Genomic DNA, 15,213 nt, shown 5'->3' with positions numbered 1-15,213 from the left:
TGAAGAATGATTTGAAAGAATAAATAAAAATGTGCTGCCTTGACGCCCTCTGCCTGGATACAAGACCGTCCCCAGCACCCCACACCCCCTCACCCACTGCCCACGCCCCCCCGAACCCTCCAACCCCTCCCGCTTCTGCTGCATCAAAGCATGAATGAAAGAGAGAGAGAGAGAGAGAGAGAGATTCGGGATACAGCTGACGCACAACTTGCGCGGCTTTGGCCCCGACAACTAGTCCCAACTTGAACGTGCCCTTTTTTTTTCCTTCTTATTTTTCTAACGAAGGGCGTGGTGGCGGCGGCAGCGGCGGGCTGATGGAGCTCTGGCACGGCCCGCCGCCCCAATCCGATACCCGCCGGCTGTCTCACGGACCGCTGCACATGCCGCAACACTCGTGGGGTTTGGCGGCTGCCGAGGGCGGAAACACGTTGGCATGTGAGTCCCCCCCCCCAACTCCCACTCCACCTCCCTCCCCAGGGGGTGCGTCTGCCAAGAGGAATCACCTGGGAGGAGCTTCAAACGGAGGGCTCAGAATGGAAGGAGAAAAAAAAAATTGGAAGGAAAATTTTTGACAGGCGTGATTTCAAATACAAAGTCCGGACTCTCTTGGATGCTGGCAGAAGAAGAAAATATATGATTCTGATTCGGGTTGTGATGATGAGAACCTTGAACTGAGGTCAAAATCAAACTTGAGTTCCCACCAGTTAAAACGTCATTCAGCAAAAAAAATAAAAAAATAAATAAAAACAGAAGAAGTGGCACAGGAGCGTTCCAGACGAGCATTTGAGAAAACAGCCAAGCAGGGAATGAAACACGAGTCCCACATGGCCCATAACACACACACACACACACACACACACACACACACGCACATGCACACGCACACATACACGCGTGCTCCCTTTGTCCACTGATGCTCTCCCTCCATCATCTCGCCCTCGGGGCGGCGACACTCATTCATTCATTCTGCCATTTGACTGTCGGGGGGGATAATCTGCGGCTGCATCGGCCTGGCACGGCAACAGTCGCTCGCTAACTGGGTTTAGTGGGGAAACCAGAGGAAAAGGAACTGGGAAGCTATTCATTACAAACAAGTGACGCAGGCCTGACAGACAGACAGACGTGGGGGTGGGGTGGGGTGGGGTGGGGTGGGGGGGACTTCAAAGTCGAGCATCACGTCACCGTGAACGACGGCCAGAGGGGCGGAAAGTCTTCCAGGAGCGTCGGATTTATTTCACGCGTGCGTCTCTGGAAGTGGGCGGAGCCGTCGGAAAAGAAAACATGAAACTTGGCCGCATGGTGCAAACTTTTAAGCCCGGCGGTGCTGCGCTTTGCACGTTACACAGCAACATGAATAAATCTCCTCGGCCCCATAAACAATCTCATAAAGCCTCAGAAGTAGCGCTGCTCCTCCTCCTCCTCCTCCTCCTCCTCCTCCTCCTCCACCACCAGTCTCATGGGTCTGACGGCAGCAGGTTCCAAACGGCCCAAAATACAGTTTGACAGGTCACCCAGTTCCACTTATAGCAAGCGTTAGGCTGCAGATTGAGGCTATTTGCCCAGGGGAGCCAGAGAGAGGGGGGGGGGGGGGCGGAGCCTGTTCTGGCAGATCAAACAGAAACTTATCGCGTGGAATATTTACACTCGGGTTCCAGGTGATGGAAGCTAAAGCCGCCTGTTCACCACATGGTAACATTTACCTCCAACAGTAGCTGCGTTTCCATGACCCCTGGAGTTGGGCAAAACCTAAACATCGCAATAAAGAACTGGTGCTGGAAACAGTAGTCCGGCTAAAAGGGTTTTGACGCTCTCATGAGGTGTTTTTTTCAGACGTATCCATAAAGAGGTATGTCGCAAAAGTGTCATGGAAACACTTTTATCGCATTTACACGTCAGTGGAAGTGATGTATGGGGTCACGGATGGAATGTTTTTTTACAAGTATTCGAAAAAAAAAAACGTAATGGAAACGCAGCTAGCGAGATTAGGAGGCTTTAAAATTCAATAAAGCCTCTTCTATCAGACTCCTGAGTGACTATTATTATGGCCAGTTTATGTCCAGCATCACTGCTAGTAAACAGCAGGAGGGGCTGCTCGGCCACAGGCATCACAGGTCCATTAGCCGACCTAAAGGGGCCTGAAAGCTGTCAGGCCAAAAAAAGCCATCAATTAAAAACCTGCCACCAGCGAGCGGCCGAGGCTGGAAGGAAGGGGGCGCCGTGCTTTCACCTCGGGAACAATCGGCGAGGTCAAAAGTCGGCGGCGACCACACCCACCCGACGGGGGTCTCAAGTCATCTGCTCAAGTCGCCGTCAAAAAGTCACCGTGATACGTCTCAGTTGTGCATTCTTCGGCCAAAAAAAAAAAAAAAAAAACTTTACGTGTTCAACTCCGGCTGAACTCATTATTTTGTGTCAGAGACGAACACTACCAGTCAAAAGTTTGGACACACCCGATGAATCTAATGTCTTTTCTTTCGTTCTCATGACTACTGACATTGCAGTTTCTCACTGAAGGCATCAAAACTACGTATGAACAGACATGGAATTATGTAGGAAACAATAAAAGTGTAAAAAAAAACCTCAAGCACGTTTTATATTTTAATGTATATGCATAAAAAGCATATTTGAAGTTTTTTAACGTGTTTTTTTGCTGCATAATGACATATATCTTGCTCTTATATTTGATGTCTTCAGTATGTATTTGCAGTGTAAAAAGTTGTAAATAAAATTGCATGAGAAGGTGTGTCCACACTTTAGACTGGCAGTGTACGTCGCACGAGTTGTTTTCATTATAAGAAAAGTCATAAAAGTTTACAGACTCCACTCAAAGTGGGTCTTGGGCCACACAGATTAGCATCTGCTTCATAAACACCCACATACTCCACCGACAACAATAGCCGCGGGGGGCGGGGGGGTGGAGGGGTTGGTGGAGGGGTCACGGGCTTGACCCCGGAGCGGCGATCCTCAAAATGTGAGGTCGGGGCCCAGCCTGTGGGTGGGGCCAACAATGGGCGTCTGGGACCAGCTGTCCCAGCAGCCAGAGGACAAGTGCAAAGCCGGGCCGGGCTGGTGGGGGGCGCTGTGTGGGGGGGTATGGGGAGGGGGGGCAGGGTGTGGCACGGCGGGGATGCTATGGCGACGGGGGCACATCTCCCAACAGCCGAGCCGTAGCAAAAAAATGAAGCCATTGTCTGCCCCAAGTGAAGCACACCGGGCCAGAGAATGGCACATTCACACGCTCATACAGGCCCATTGTTGCAGCGAGCCGCCGGCGCTCTCATCCCGCTGGATCCGCTCGCTCGCATTTGAACTTCTAACTGGAGCAGAGAGCGCCGAGATAACAACGACAACAACGCTCACTACGCTTACGTGACACTCCCGAGAAAACCGAATCATTGCCTTCGTCCGATGATGACCGGACAATCGGAGTGCATGTAAACGCGTTGGTCCGACTAAAATAAAATCGGATCTGGAGAACTCCGATGGAGACGCCCGGACAATGCGATTGGAATTTGAATTTCTCCCTCATGTACAATGTCAACGGTACGTAGCGATCACATCGCCAGCAATATGTTCGAAGAGGAAACTCGTTAAATTGAAGACCAGTACGGACATTACACCGGTGTTGTATCGCGCTCCAGTTATTGTGCGACGAAAGACGTTAACCGGAAATGACCACGCTGAAAGGACTCATATCTCCCCCTAGTGTTGGGGAGGTGGACCCGTTCCCGTGAATAATTCGATTTACTGTAGTTTACATGTAAACTGGGCCAAGGAGAGCAGTCCGATTAGACGAGAAAACCGAATGGTGAGCACAGCTCGCATTTAGCTCTGCATGTAAACACAGTCACTGACCTGTAGGGGAGCGGTACCGGTTCCCAAATACCCTCCCAATGGCTGCAGGTGGAGTGGACCTCAGAGGGTTTTCTTGAGAATGTCACTGGATTGAACTACTGAAGATTACGAATGCTATATTCTCTCGCTATTTAGAAAACCTCTTTGATCAGGGAACATTCCGAGGTGGAAAACAAAGAGGCGGAGTGACCACTAAGCAACGGCAGGTTCCGTTTGTGCTCGGAAGTAGGAATTTCCCCAAAATTTGAAGTCAGAAGTGCTACAATTGTTTATTGGCAGTAAAATTCCATTCAATAGCTTCTAGGACTCGCTCGCTGTTCCAGCTCTGATGTAATCAAACACTCGTTGACGCGACAAGATAACATTTTCGCACCACGTGACTTTGCTCGACCTCTTTGCGGGGGTCAGAGTGCAGACAGGAAGTAAGAGGAGACGTGAGCGGATCCATTTAGCCGCTCACGTCCACTCGAGGTGACGGCAGTGGAGCATTAAACACACAAACTGCTACATACAAATTCAGATTCAACCACCCTCACCCACCTAAAAAAAAAAAAAAAAAAAAAAAAAAGGTTTCCGGCTATGTTTTATTTCAGGATTGAACCACTTTTCCGAAACAGCCCGCGAGACACGCGCCTTTCAGCAGCGGCCAGATTCAGTTGCGGGTTGTTTTTTTTTTTTTTTTTTTTTTTTTTTTCGCCCTCAGAAAATAGATGATGGGGCGTGGCTCTGTCTCTGGCTGCCTCACGGTTTTCTGGGCGTTGCACCCGAGTCCACAGGGCAATATTTTACGGCAATAATGATATTTTACACCCTGGCAGCGGGGCGGGCGAGCCGCAATAAGCCGGTAATGACACGTTCGGCTCGAACAAAGACGTATAATTGTGTCGATCTACCTGCAGATGTACACGCACACACTCTCACACACACACACACACACACATATGATACATTAACACAGCCCCCACAGAGGGATCACAGGGACATATGGAGGTCTCAGTGGGCTCAGCTGTCTGAAAGGACCCCTCCTCCTCTAAACGACACCCGCCGTTTAAAAAAGTAATTAGTCCGGAACCCTCGCCGCCCCTCCCCCACCCTCGACCCTCAAAACCCCCAACCCCACCACCTTTGGTCAGTGCAGCCGCTCACTGGCTGGCTGCCTGGCAGGCCTACCAGCCCTGCGTCATCAAACACTGACTTCGTTAACCCAGCCGCAACACCAGAGAGCTCTGTGTGTGTGTGTGTGTGTGTGTGTGTGTGTGTGTGTGTGTGTGTGTGTGTGTGTGTGTGTGTGTGTGTGTGTGCGGACCAAAGAACAGCAGCTAATGTCCGCTGCCACTGTTTGCCACCTTGCAACATCCAAGACGAAGGAGAAACTGTCTCGTTTTTTTTTTTTTTTTTAAATATGTTTTAATAGCTGACACAGCAGGTGGCAATCAGCCGACTTAATTAACTATCTATCTATCATACATACATACATACATAGGACGCGGTCTATTATAGAAGTAGCTACTGACTCACGGGGCTTATGACAACCTGCAAAACATGCAACCGCTTGGCTGCTGAGCAGTGCACCATGGGATTTATAACCCAGGAAATTGTACTGCGTTAAAAGCCTGCTGCTGAGAGCCGGTGATGGACGAGACGGATCAACATTATTTGTTTACCTGCCTGCCAGGTGACGACGACGGTGTGGCAGGTGTGTGTGTGTGTGTGTCGTGCCCTGAACAACACACACCCACCTGCCAGGGCGAACGACTCGGGGTGTGGCGTGGCAGGGGGGAAATCATGCAATCACAACAACGCTCCCATTTACAAGAAATGAGGCGTGCGATGTGAAATGTCAGGGCCTGTCCGAGCGGGTCCAGCCCCCCCCCCCCAGAGCCGACTCGCTCCCACGTCAGGGCAAGGGAGGGCACTTAGAGTCTGCAGACGAGGCTGCAGGCAGGCAGGCAGGCAGGCAGGCAGACAGACAGACAGACAGCCAGACAGAAAGACAGACAGACTGACTGACTGACTGACAGACAGGAGCTTCCCCCTCCTGTGTTGACAGTGGAAACATGTCAGCAGCAGCAGCTCGCACCAGCAGCCGGTAAAGCGCCTCACATAAGGCAGCGGTGGCCCGTGACACACACACACACACACACACACACACACACACACACACACACACACACACACACACATACAGCCCCCCCCTCTCTCTCCACCAACACCCCCTCCCTCCTCCGTGATTTAAAGCCTTTTAATTCTCGGGAATGCGAGTCTTTCGGCCGATAAGCGGCGCCCAGCTCAGCTCAGCCCGGCCCGGCTTGGGTCGGCCTGGCCCGGGTGCAGCACAGCCCTCACCACTTGCATGATTACGGTGGCGATAATCTGCGTCCTAATCTCGGAGCAGCCGCTTGATTTTGCGGGTCTCTCTCCTTCTCTCTCGTTGAGTCATCCAACTCACCACTCACAGGCTTTGTTAACTTGGAGCAGATGAGGAGTCGTGAAGCAATCAAGCTGAGCAAAATAACAAAAAGCAAAAAGCACTCTGCAAAAGGTGTTGCTGCTGGATGGCTTGACGGACATAATCCGAGTCAAACACACGGAACACCTTCATGCGTCACATGGGACAGAAAATGCAAAACCACTTTTGTCTGAGCTCGTGGGCAAACACACTGTCATGTGAACACTGAACACGCAGCAGTGAGAAAAAAGTAGGTGGGCAGCATGGCGTTGATTGACGGTGTGACAAAGGTGTTTTGTTTCACCGTCTACCTGCCCGAATGTCAACTCCCTGCGTGTACAACATATTTTAAAATACACGAGAGACGTGCACGATAAGGGCTTGTCTTCTTCTTCTTCTACTTCTTCTTCTTCTTCGTCTTCGTCTTCTTCTTCGTCTTCCCTGGGACACCTGAGCACGGATCTCCTGGAGGACCTCTCCTAAGCTTCAAGCTGCTGCTGCTGCGCAAACAAACTGCCCCGAAAAAAATTATATTTGCAAAAAAAAGATGCAAATTGTCACCGGAGTGAACAGACTGGCTCCTCTGTCAGGCCGCAAAATGTCGAACACCAAAGTCTAGAACCAGCAGGAGAGGAGGAGGAGGAGAAGAGGTGGAGGAGGGCGGGGGGAAAAAAATCCTCCACTCGGCTCCACTCGGCACGGCTCGAGCCTGCTAACGTTTAGCGACGTTAACGTGTAAAACTGACCAGCTTCACCCGGCACGGACGTCACCACGACCACCACCGCAGCGGCGGCACAGCACAGCTCAGCACGACACGGCACGGCACGGCACGGATCGGTCCCGTTTCGGCAACTTTGCAACATCAACAACAACCAAAAAAAAAAAATGCACGTCCGACCAAAAACGGTTTCTTACCTCGTCGCCGTGAAAACTCCCTTTGTTAGCAAAGTCCGAGAGTCCATCATGCTGGGGAGAAAAGTAGTGAAGCAGCGGGGAGAGAGGAGGGACCCGCGGACCAGGGGAGAAAAACCAGCGAGCAGACGGCACGCAGATGATTCAACAGTCTGGTTGGTCGGTGCGCGGCGCTCGGCCGTGATGTCATCCCTCAGTGGAGCGGCCTCAGTGCGCATGCGTCACATCCATCGTCGTCCTTTGTTGTCCGGGCGGCCGGGCCCGGCGGTGATTCACGGTTCTCTTGCCCCGTGTGTGTGTGTGTGTGTGTGTGTGTGTGTGTGTGTGTGTGTGTGTGTGTGTGTGTGTGTGTGTGTGTGTGTGTGTGTGTGTGTGTGTGTGTGTGACATGTAAACGATACGATATTCTCTTCACAGGGAGTTTTTGGAAACTGTTCTGTAATACGTGTTACACAGTCATACGGGACTCTGAAACCGAGAATGACTGTTTCTTTGATGTGTGCAACTCCGGCCACCATAGTTCTGGTCGGCTCTTCATCTCCTTGAAGAAGAAAAAAAAAGTTCGTAAAAGTTTGGTATAGAATAACGTCTTTATGACATTAAAAGAATTTCAAAAAAAAAAAAAAAAAAAAAAAATCAAAGAAATTGATCACAAAGGTAGAGAATGTTCAAGGCTGATGTTCAAAAGGCTGTAAAAGACAAAGACGCGTGATATCTGGAAGCAGTTGTATTGATTTATGACAAAGTCGAGACACAGTAAAGTCACACACGACGTCAGTGACGTCAGTAAGAACACCTTTATTCCACAAGTCACAGTTTTGTTGTGTTTTATTCAGTAGCAGCTCGTCGACCAAACGTAACTTGAGACCGCAAAACCACGAGGTAACGTGCGTGGAACGTCTCCATCTAGCGGCCAAACGCACAATGTCAGGGAGTTGACAGACTGGCGTGACAAACATCACCAAGGCGGCAAAAATTCGACACAGTAAACAAACAGAATCAAAAAAACAACGCAGCCTGGGAGCCTGGGTTTATTTTTCTTAAAAAAAAAAAAAAAAAAAAATATCAACACCCTCATTCAGTAAAACATACATGGCATATATACATCTACTTGGAAAAAGTGCACATAGTGCCTCAGGATTGCAAATTGCCCAAAGGTGTGTGCAAGTCAGTCTTGACAACGTTTGACAGAGCAATTCAAACAAAGTATATATTGACTTAAAATAAAAAATAATCCTCAACTTCAACAACAACTCTATTTATGGAGCCACATTAATACCTTGTGGTTTTCTGTTGAAAAACTTAGTGGTCTCGGTTGAAACCGCAGTGCCGTGGTTGCATGGCTTTTATCTTGTCGAATGGGGGCCAGTGCGAGCCACCAGTGTCCTTCAGAACCTCACCCCGGGTTTGTGAACAGGGAAGCGAGTTCAGAGCGGAAACTCTGGGATTGAGGGGCAACAAACAGAAAAAAAAAAGGTATATTAAAAGAGTAATTATTCACCTTGATGCCCCCGTATGAGAGTGTGTTTTGTGTGTCTTCTACCAGAGTTTATGATGCGCTGGAGATTTGTTTCTTCTCCTTTCTTGGGAGTCACAGCAACACCTCGTAGGCATCACTGAAAAAGACAAAAGACCAAAAGAGAAAACTGGATGAAGACAATCGCCAAGGTTTGGACTTTTGCTCCCGTGGAAGCGGGAAACATTCGCTCAGCTGAGGGCCAGTTAGCTACCTGCTGCACAGACAGATTTCAATCATCTGGGACAAGGCCTGTTTTCCGTCTTGAGGAATTTCTCGATGGGGCGTCGATCCCTCTCAGGGACCATGTGGGTCCACAGCTTCATGAAGTCTGGCCGCAGACTCAGCTTCTGCAGCAGGGCGTGTCCGTGCACCCTGCGGGGTAAACAAAACTTGTTGTTGTTGTTGTTGTTCTTAAAATCTTCGGCCTTTTCAGCAGATATTGAAGCTGTAAAGTCTGCATTCATCACAGACACCGGCATTGTTGCAGCCTTAACAAAATGAATTATTATCTGCGGCTGTGTAACAAAACGCTTTGGTTTAGCTTCCTGCTAGAATGGTTGTGAGGTCACAAAGGCTCAGTTTCCTGAACTGTGCTCCACTTTCTTGAAAAAAAAAAAGAAGAAGCCGACATAGGAAGTAAAGAACATTTTATCCTACTTTTCTTTGTAGTTCACTGACTCGCAGGAGAGACCAACTATCATGAGGAAGCAGCATCGTCAAAGGGATTTTTTTTTTTTCTTTTCAAGATACGGGATATTTAAAGAGTGGAGCAGCAGCCGACTCACCTGACACCGGCAGACGGGTCCACGCACATCTTGCTGACGCCGCTGAGGAAGCGCTGGTTGAACGGCTGTCCCGCCTTCAGGATGGAATCGGTCCCCATGATGTCTGAGAGGAAGTGGAGGTTCTGCGCCGTGCTGGTCCTCACCGGAACACTCAGGTGGCTGAAGTAAAAAAAAAAAAAAAAAAAAAGCAAACACGTTCAGATTGATTGTTTAGACCAGGGGTGTCAAAGTCAAATACAGGTGGGGCCAAAATTTAAAACTTGGACAAAGTCGCAGCCAACATTGATATTTATTGAAAAAAAATCTTCCTCCAGATTGAACAGTGACCCTTTTTACATGGATCCAACAAGTTTTGCTTTAACTTGATTTTGCATTTGACTCATGGGCCAAATACAATGACACTGCAGGTCAGAGCAGAGTCGGACAGACTATGGCTTAGACCGTGTTGTTCAGACCGTGACCTTTGACCTCTCACCTCAGCCCCGTGTTCAGCAGGGCGTTCAGCACTCGGCCGGGGCTGCAGTTCTGCACCAGGGAGCCCAGGGCCGTGTTGGCCCGCTGCTGCGTGAACAGATTGCTGCTGGCCTGCGCAAGCTTGAGCAGCAGAGCGCGGCCAGTGCTCTCGGCGTAGGCGTCCATGTTCCTCTGCAGGTAGACGTAGAGGTAGACCATGGTGTCCATCGCCACGCTGTCCACCAGGGAGCGCAGGTTTTTAATCTGGGGGGCGGGGGGAGAGATTGGGGGAATTATTAGCCGTCCCATCTTTGAGAAGGAGATGCAACGACAGACTAGAGACGAGCGCGAGGCGTTCCAGTTACCTCATCGATGACGGCCAGACACACTTTAGGAAGTTTGACCATCAGAGTGTTTGGGTTGTGCTGCGCCAGGGCTTGGATCCACTTCAGGCCTTCCACCTTCTTCTGCCTGTGTGGGTGGGCGACACGTTTGTTTAGTCACAAAAACATTTTTTTTTCCCAGTTTGAAAAAAAAATCATTTTCTCACCAGTCGTCCGAGCCGAGCATCTCGAAGGAGCGGTCCAGCGCCTCCTCAGGGATGGGCAGCGGCAGCAGCTTCTCCAGGTTCACGCTGTCGGTCTTCTGGAAGTTGTGCGTGGCCTCGGCCTTGTGCTTGGTGGAGCGGCTCAGCCGGCCCCTGCGCAGCACGGCCTTCGGGGGAGGGTTCTTCTTGGGCGGCGGCGCCGGCTGCAGTGGCCCCGCTGCTGCGAAGGCGTCAGAGTTTGGATGCAGGCTGGACTGCAGCTTCTCCACCTGGTGCTTGGCCGTCTGCAGCTTGTAGTTGCCCGCCACTTTTTTCTCTGTGGAGTGGAAAAAGAGATTTTTCAGATATGTATACTTTACTCTGTGTCCATTAATGGAATCAAAAAAGTGCAGATATCATTTAAATCTAGATACGCGTTGCTCATAATCCTGGTTTGTACAATTTGGAGCAAAATCCTGGTTCCGCTGTGAGAGAACCGACCTTTGCTGGAAGACGTGCACATCACTGGCAGGCGAGATGTTTTGCTCCCAGACTGCGGTGACACTGAAACGGGAGAAGCAACAGGTGTTACGCTGCACGAGACTCGATGGTCTCGACTCACTCGGACATGAAAGGGAGGGAAACCGAGCTCACCGCTGGAAGGAACCTCCTCTTCCTCAGGCGTCTTCTGGTGTCTCTGGCCCTTGGCTGACCACTCGTTCCTGAACATTCCAGGGTTATTGAGGGAAGATAAACACAAAAGAAAGTGTCACGCACAACAAACTCGTTGAGAAGAAACTCTAGCCCCTGTTGTCGGTGCCTCACCAGTCCCAGGAGCTGACGATCTTCAGGCAGTTTTTCAGGCCCTTCTCAGGGTTGCTGAGAGGAGGCAGCTTGACCGGCCTGCCCCGGTCGGCTCTCGGAGGGTTGGACGCCGCCTCCTTCTCCTTCTGCCTGGATATCACGCAGCAGCTCAGCCCGTTCCTGCGCACCGCGGGTTTTCGAGAGGGGGTGGGAATGGGCGGTAACTTGGTACAGCCCCTCCTGGGAAACGCGGAGGGTCCGGGCGGAGGAGCTGCCGAGTCCTCGTAAACGCTGAGCTGCGTTCTTGGCAACTTTTCAACTTGGGTTTTATTCGCCGCCTGGGGTTTGTGTGATTTTTTATCTGAGCAGATAAAAGATCCGAGTTAGTCACTCGAGTTTTCTTACTTGGGCGCTCAACATGACATAAGCACGATAACGACCCTGTGAATTAAAAACGATGCAAAAGATAAAAACACTCGGGTTTCATGAAAATTCTGCGTTTCCCTGTTGAACTCACTCATACACAATCACACTGCAAAACAGACTCTGAACAGGCCCAACAAAATCCTATCAGATCCAAGCCCCGCTCTCACACTATGCATTTCAGCCATTGCCTGACCTTTGGTGAAAGATGCACATGTCACCGGGAGACTGGACGTCCTGTTCTCCGACTGCTGAGGCGCTGAAGGTGGGGGAGGGTCGGGGGAGGCGAGGAGGAGAAGGAACAGGTGTCACAGGTTACCTGGCCCTCAGCTCACTATGAGGATCATGACTTGTGCTCCACTCACACATGGGATGGACCTCCTCATCCTCCTCAGGTCGGATCTGGTGTCCGTGGATTCCAGCCGTCCAGTCACCTTGACTGCAACTGTTTTGTTGCAGTCAAGGACGACAGACAGGCAGACAGATAGACAGACAGACAGACAGACGGACAGGAAGATAATGAGCGTCAGGAAAAGTGGGTTTAACTTCACTTGTCCTATGCTTTTAAAATTCAAAGCTATAAGAACACAGGAGCGGCGCAGTAGAATCAAACGTGGGGTTCCTCAGGGCTCTGCTCTCGGCCCACTGCTGTTCGCCATCAACATGGTCTCACTAGAGCTAAGCTAAGCTAGGATTGGACTAAGCTTTCTGAACAGCTCAGATTCTGATAAAAATGAATAGAAAAGTTCCCCCTCCCCCAACTTCACCAGTCCCAGGGGCCCAGCATCTCGGAGCAGCGAGCCAGACTCGGCGCCGGGTTGAGGAGAGGAGGCAACTTCTCCAGGTTCTCCCGCTCGGCCCGGTGAGAAAGCTGCTCTGTCCTCTGATTGGACGACGGGCAACCGGTCAGCCTGTTCCTGTGCACGGCAGGCGGGTGGGAGGACGGGACCCTTCTGGGCAGCGCTGGTGGGCGGGGCACGCAGTCACCGGTGGGCGGGTGGACCCGGAGCTGCTGCTTCTGCAGCTTCTCCATCTGGTACTTGGCTGTCTGGAGTCGGTATCCACCCACCACCTTCTTGTCTGTTGAGAGCAAATAGACTCATCATCAAGTGGTTTGGACAAACACTTGAGACCCTGTTAGAAGGACAGAGTGTACGTGTAGAACATGTAGAAAACAACAATGGCAATCACTGCTTTTACTTTGACCCGAGTATTTCTTTCACACAAGTACCCATACTTTTATGTAAGTAAGCCGCTCCGACCTCCACTGACCTTTACTGGAGGACACTCGCAGCACCGGGAGGCGGGACGTCTTGGCCGCCTGCCACTCTGGAGGCTCCAGGACGGGGGACACGGCCGGCGTGGCGATGCAGGGGCTGGTCTTCAGTTCCTCCGGGGTGGTGGCGTCCAGCGAGCTGAGGGACAGCGCCGAGGACGCCGAGCTCTTCCCGTACATGGGGGGAGGGGCCTCGCCCTCCTCGGCCATCTTGCGGTGTCCCTGGCTCCTGACGATCCACTCATTGCTGAGCAGCTCCAGGTTGTGGGTGGGGAGGGACAGGTGAGGCCGCGGCTGCTGTCCCAGCAGAGTCAAGGCTCTCAGCCTGAAGCCGGCCGGGGTTTTGAGGGAGGGGATGGGTTGCAGGAAGAGCGAGAAGGGAGCCTGAGACAGCTCGTCTTCTTTGAGGGAGTGCGCGTGTCGGAACTCGGCGCCGCAGAGTCTTTCCGTCGGGTGCAGCAGAGCCTCCTTGTGGCCCACGAACCTGGTCTGGCCAGTGGAGGAGAAGAAGCGTTAGTGTTGTAGTGCTGGAGATTGTTCTTGGTCTCGAGACCACCTTTTAAGGGTCTTGGTCTCGTCTCGGACTCTGAGGTATTTTTACTCGGTCTTGTCTGAGTCTCGGACTTGGCGGACTGGGGATTTTTGAAGACCAGTCAAGACTTAGCCAACACTGCAATGACTCGATAATAACGCAAAAGAATCCAGCTGCTGTCATTTTACGCTCTGTCGTTGTTCTTTTCTGAATTTAAAAAAGATACTGATCTTTTTTTCCGTTTTGTTGTTATTTTTTTGATATGTAAAGTCTTGGTCTTGTCTTGGTCTCGGTTGGTGCAGTCTTGACTACAACACTCTTGTTAGATGATGTAAGGTCAGGGTGGTTGAGACTGAGAAAAAAAAAAAAAAAAAAGACGTCACAACTTTTGACCCCAAGATCCCAAACGTCACCTTACGTATTGTTTTTTTTTTTTAACTCCACCCACATCAGAGAAAACCATCCTCTGCTTCTTTTGCTCTTGGTGATCAGACCGAGACCGAGATGTATTCAACGCATTTCTTCGAGAAAAAAAAAAAAAAAAAAGAATCCTAATTATACGTTTTACATTAATGATACCATAAAGTTCTTCAGGGGATATTTTAGATTGAAATCAGAGCAAATTGCTGCTTCTTGGTTTCAATGTGAAAACATGTTATTCCCTCCATAGGTCAGTAGAAACGCTGCACATGCACGCACGAGAGGGGAAAACCAGCTGCTCGCATACCGATCCGTCGTCAGATTTCCATCGTCTCTCCACTCCGACCAAGTACCTGGACGCCATCGTCCACAAACACCGCAGCTTCCTCTGGATCCCAGTCCTGGCTCGCTCACCGCTCTGCACTCGGACGACCACAGTGGAGCATTTCTGCAACTTTTTTTTTCTCCCAATTTCTTTTTTTTCAGTCTTTATTCCTCATTTCATGAACATCATTGGTCTCATTCAGTCACTCTCAGAAGAAGAACAAGAAGAAGAAGAAGTGGTTTTTTTTTTCCTCCCACATTTTTGCAGTGTAACGTTGATCTATGTAACCGTCCCATCAGTTCTTTCCTCCCTCCTGCATGTTTCTCGCATGATGTAATGATACTCTGGGTTCTGGTTCTTGGCACCGGTCAACTATTATCGAGGTTTTCGCTGTGTTCCACTCCCAGAATTCTTCGACTACCTCGTTCTTTTCCCTCTCGCTGCCTTTCCTCTGATCTGGTTCCTCTGTCCCGCCGCCGGCCTCCACTCTTTGCTCTCGGCCTCCGGATCTCGACGATCGACTTCCCCCCCGCTGAGTATCAGCGACGGCTGGCATCCATAAAGTCCCATCACTGACCTTGTCTCTTTTTGAATTCCTGAGCCTCCATCCATTCCAGAAGGCAACAATCTAAAAGAAGGGGAAAAAAAATCAGGAGAACATGCAGAGTGTTGTGGAGCAAACCCCCCCACTACATGGGATCTTTTTTGTTCTTCAGAATTTAAAGTTTGGAGAACCGACTTTAAAGTCAGAACCCGCTGGTACTTTGATCACCTTAAAGTTCAGGAAAGAAGCTGGGAATGTTTCTGCCTCCTTCAAAATATGCATTGCCACAAATGGCACAACGTTAATAAAATCCAAGTCGATTGATTTTATTCATTGGAAACTACACTTCATCTCATTCAGAAGGAATTCAATTGGCTAATAAAATAACTT

The 15,213-nt window shown here is 50.3% G+C and overlaps 3 protein-coding genes across 4 annotated transcripts in view; all 3 read right to left on the bottom strand.

Annotated features, from left to right (window-relative positions):
* The window catches only part of daam1b (dishevelled associated activator of morphogenesis 1b), a 46,710-nt gene extending 39,308 nt beyond the window's left edge, over positions 1-7,402 (bottom strand). For both annotated transcript variants that reach the window (XM_076049569.1, XM_076049572.1), the window contains exon 1: positions 7,221-7,402. The gene's annotated coding sequence lies outside the window, so the exon portion shown is untranslated. The remainder of the gene's footprint in view (positions 1-7,220) is intronic.
* A 1,401-nt stretch (positions 7,403-8,803) lies between these two features.
* On the bottom strand, positions 8,804-12,155 carry LOC142903764 (uncharacterized). Its single transcript, XM_076049580.1, has 11 exons — positions 12,092-12,155; positions 11,923-11,985; positions 11,325-11,664; positions 11,154-11,221; positions 11,001-11,063; positions 10,524-10,836; positions 10,339-10,444; positions 9,996-10,237; positions 9,521-9,679; positions 8,947-9,107; positions 8,804-8,832 (listed from the first exon to the last, which is right to left on the bottom strand). The coding sequence occupies exons 1-10, from the start codon at positions 12,093-12,095 to the stop codon at positions 8,969-8,971; spliced, it is 1,497 nt and encodes a 498-aa protein (XP_075905695.1). The 5' UTR covers positions 12,096-12,155; the 3' UTR covers positions 8,804-8,832; positions 8,947-8,968.
* A 73-nt stretch (positions 12,156-12,228) lies between these two features.
* Positions 12,229-14,962, bottom strand: LOC142903765 (uncharacterized). The gene is made up of 3 exons (XM_076049581.1): positions 14,262-14,962; positions 12,999-13,491; positions 12,229-12,806 (listed from the first exon to the last, which is right to left on the bottom strand). Exons 1-3 carry the CDS (start codon positions 14,316-14,318, stop codon positions 12,490-12,492), a joined length of 867 nt encoding a protein of 288 aa, XP_075905696.1. The 5' UTR covers positions 14,319-14,962; the 3' UTR covers positions 12,229-12,489.
* Between the last annotated feature and the right edge of the window lie 251 nt (positions 14,963-15,213).

Source organism: Nelusetta ayraudi, unplaced genomic scaffold (genome assembly GCF_046127955.1).
Source record: "Nelusetta ayraudi isolate G7.1 ecotype Tasmania unplaced genomic scaffold, CSIRO-AGI_Nayr_v1 ptg000118l, whole genome shotgun sequence".
Lineage (NCBI taxonomy): Eukaryota > Metazoa > Chordata > Actinopteri > Tetraodontiformes > Monacanthidae > Nelusetta > Nelusetta ayraudi.
Note: the sequence above shows the minus strand (reverse complement) of the source record. Positions and strands in the feature narration are given on the sequence as shown.

Excerpts from the sequence above, each read along its gene's own strand:
- LOC142903764 (XM_076049580.1), bottom strand. Across the intron at positions 11,222-11,324 it reads ATCGTCAGCTCCTGGGACTG|GAACGAGTGGTCAGCCAAGG; the intron begins GTGAGGCACCGA and ends TGGAATGTTCAG. Across the intron at positions 10,445-10,523 it reads ATGCTCGGCTCGGACGACTG|GCAGAAGAAGGTGGAAGGCC; the intron begins GTGAGAAAATGA and ends CCACCCACACAG.
- LOC142903765 (XM_076049581.1), bottom strand. The coding sequence starts at position 14,318 with ATGGCGTCCAGGTACTTGGTCGGAGTGGAGAGACGATGGAAATCTGAC. Across the intron at positions 13,492-14,261 it reads GGAAATCTGACGACGGATCG|ACCAGGTTCGTGGGCCACAA; the intron begins GTATGCGAGCAG and ends TCCACTGGCCAG. Across the intron at positions 12,807-12,998 it reads GCGAGTGTCCTCCAGTAAAG|ACAAGAAGGTGGTGGGTGGA; the intron begins GTCAGTGGAGGT and ends TGCTCTCAACAG.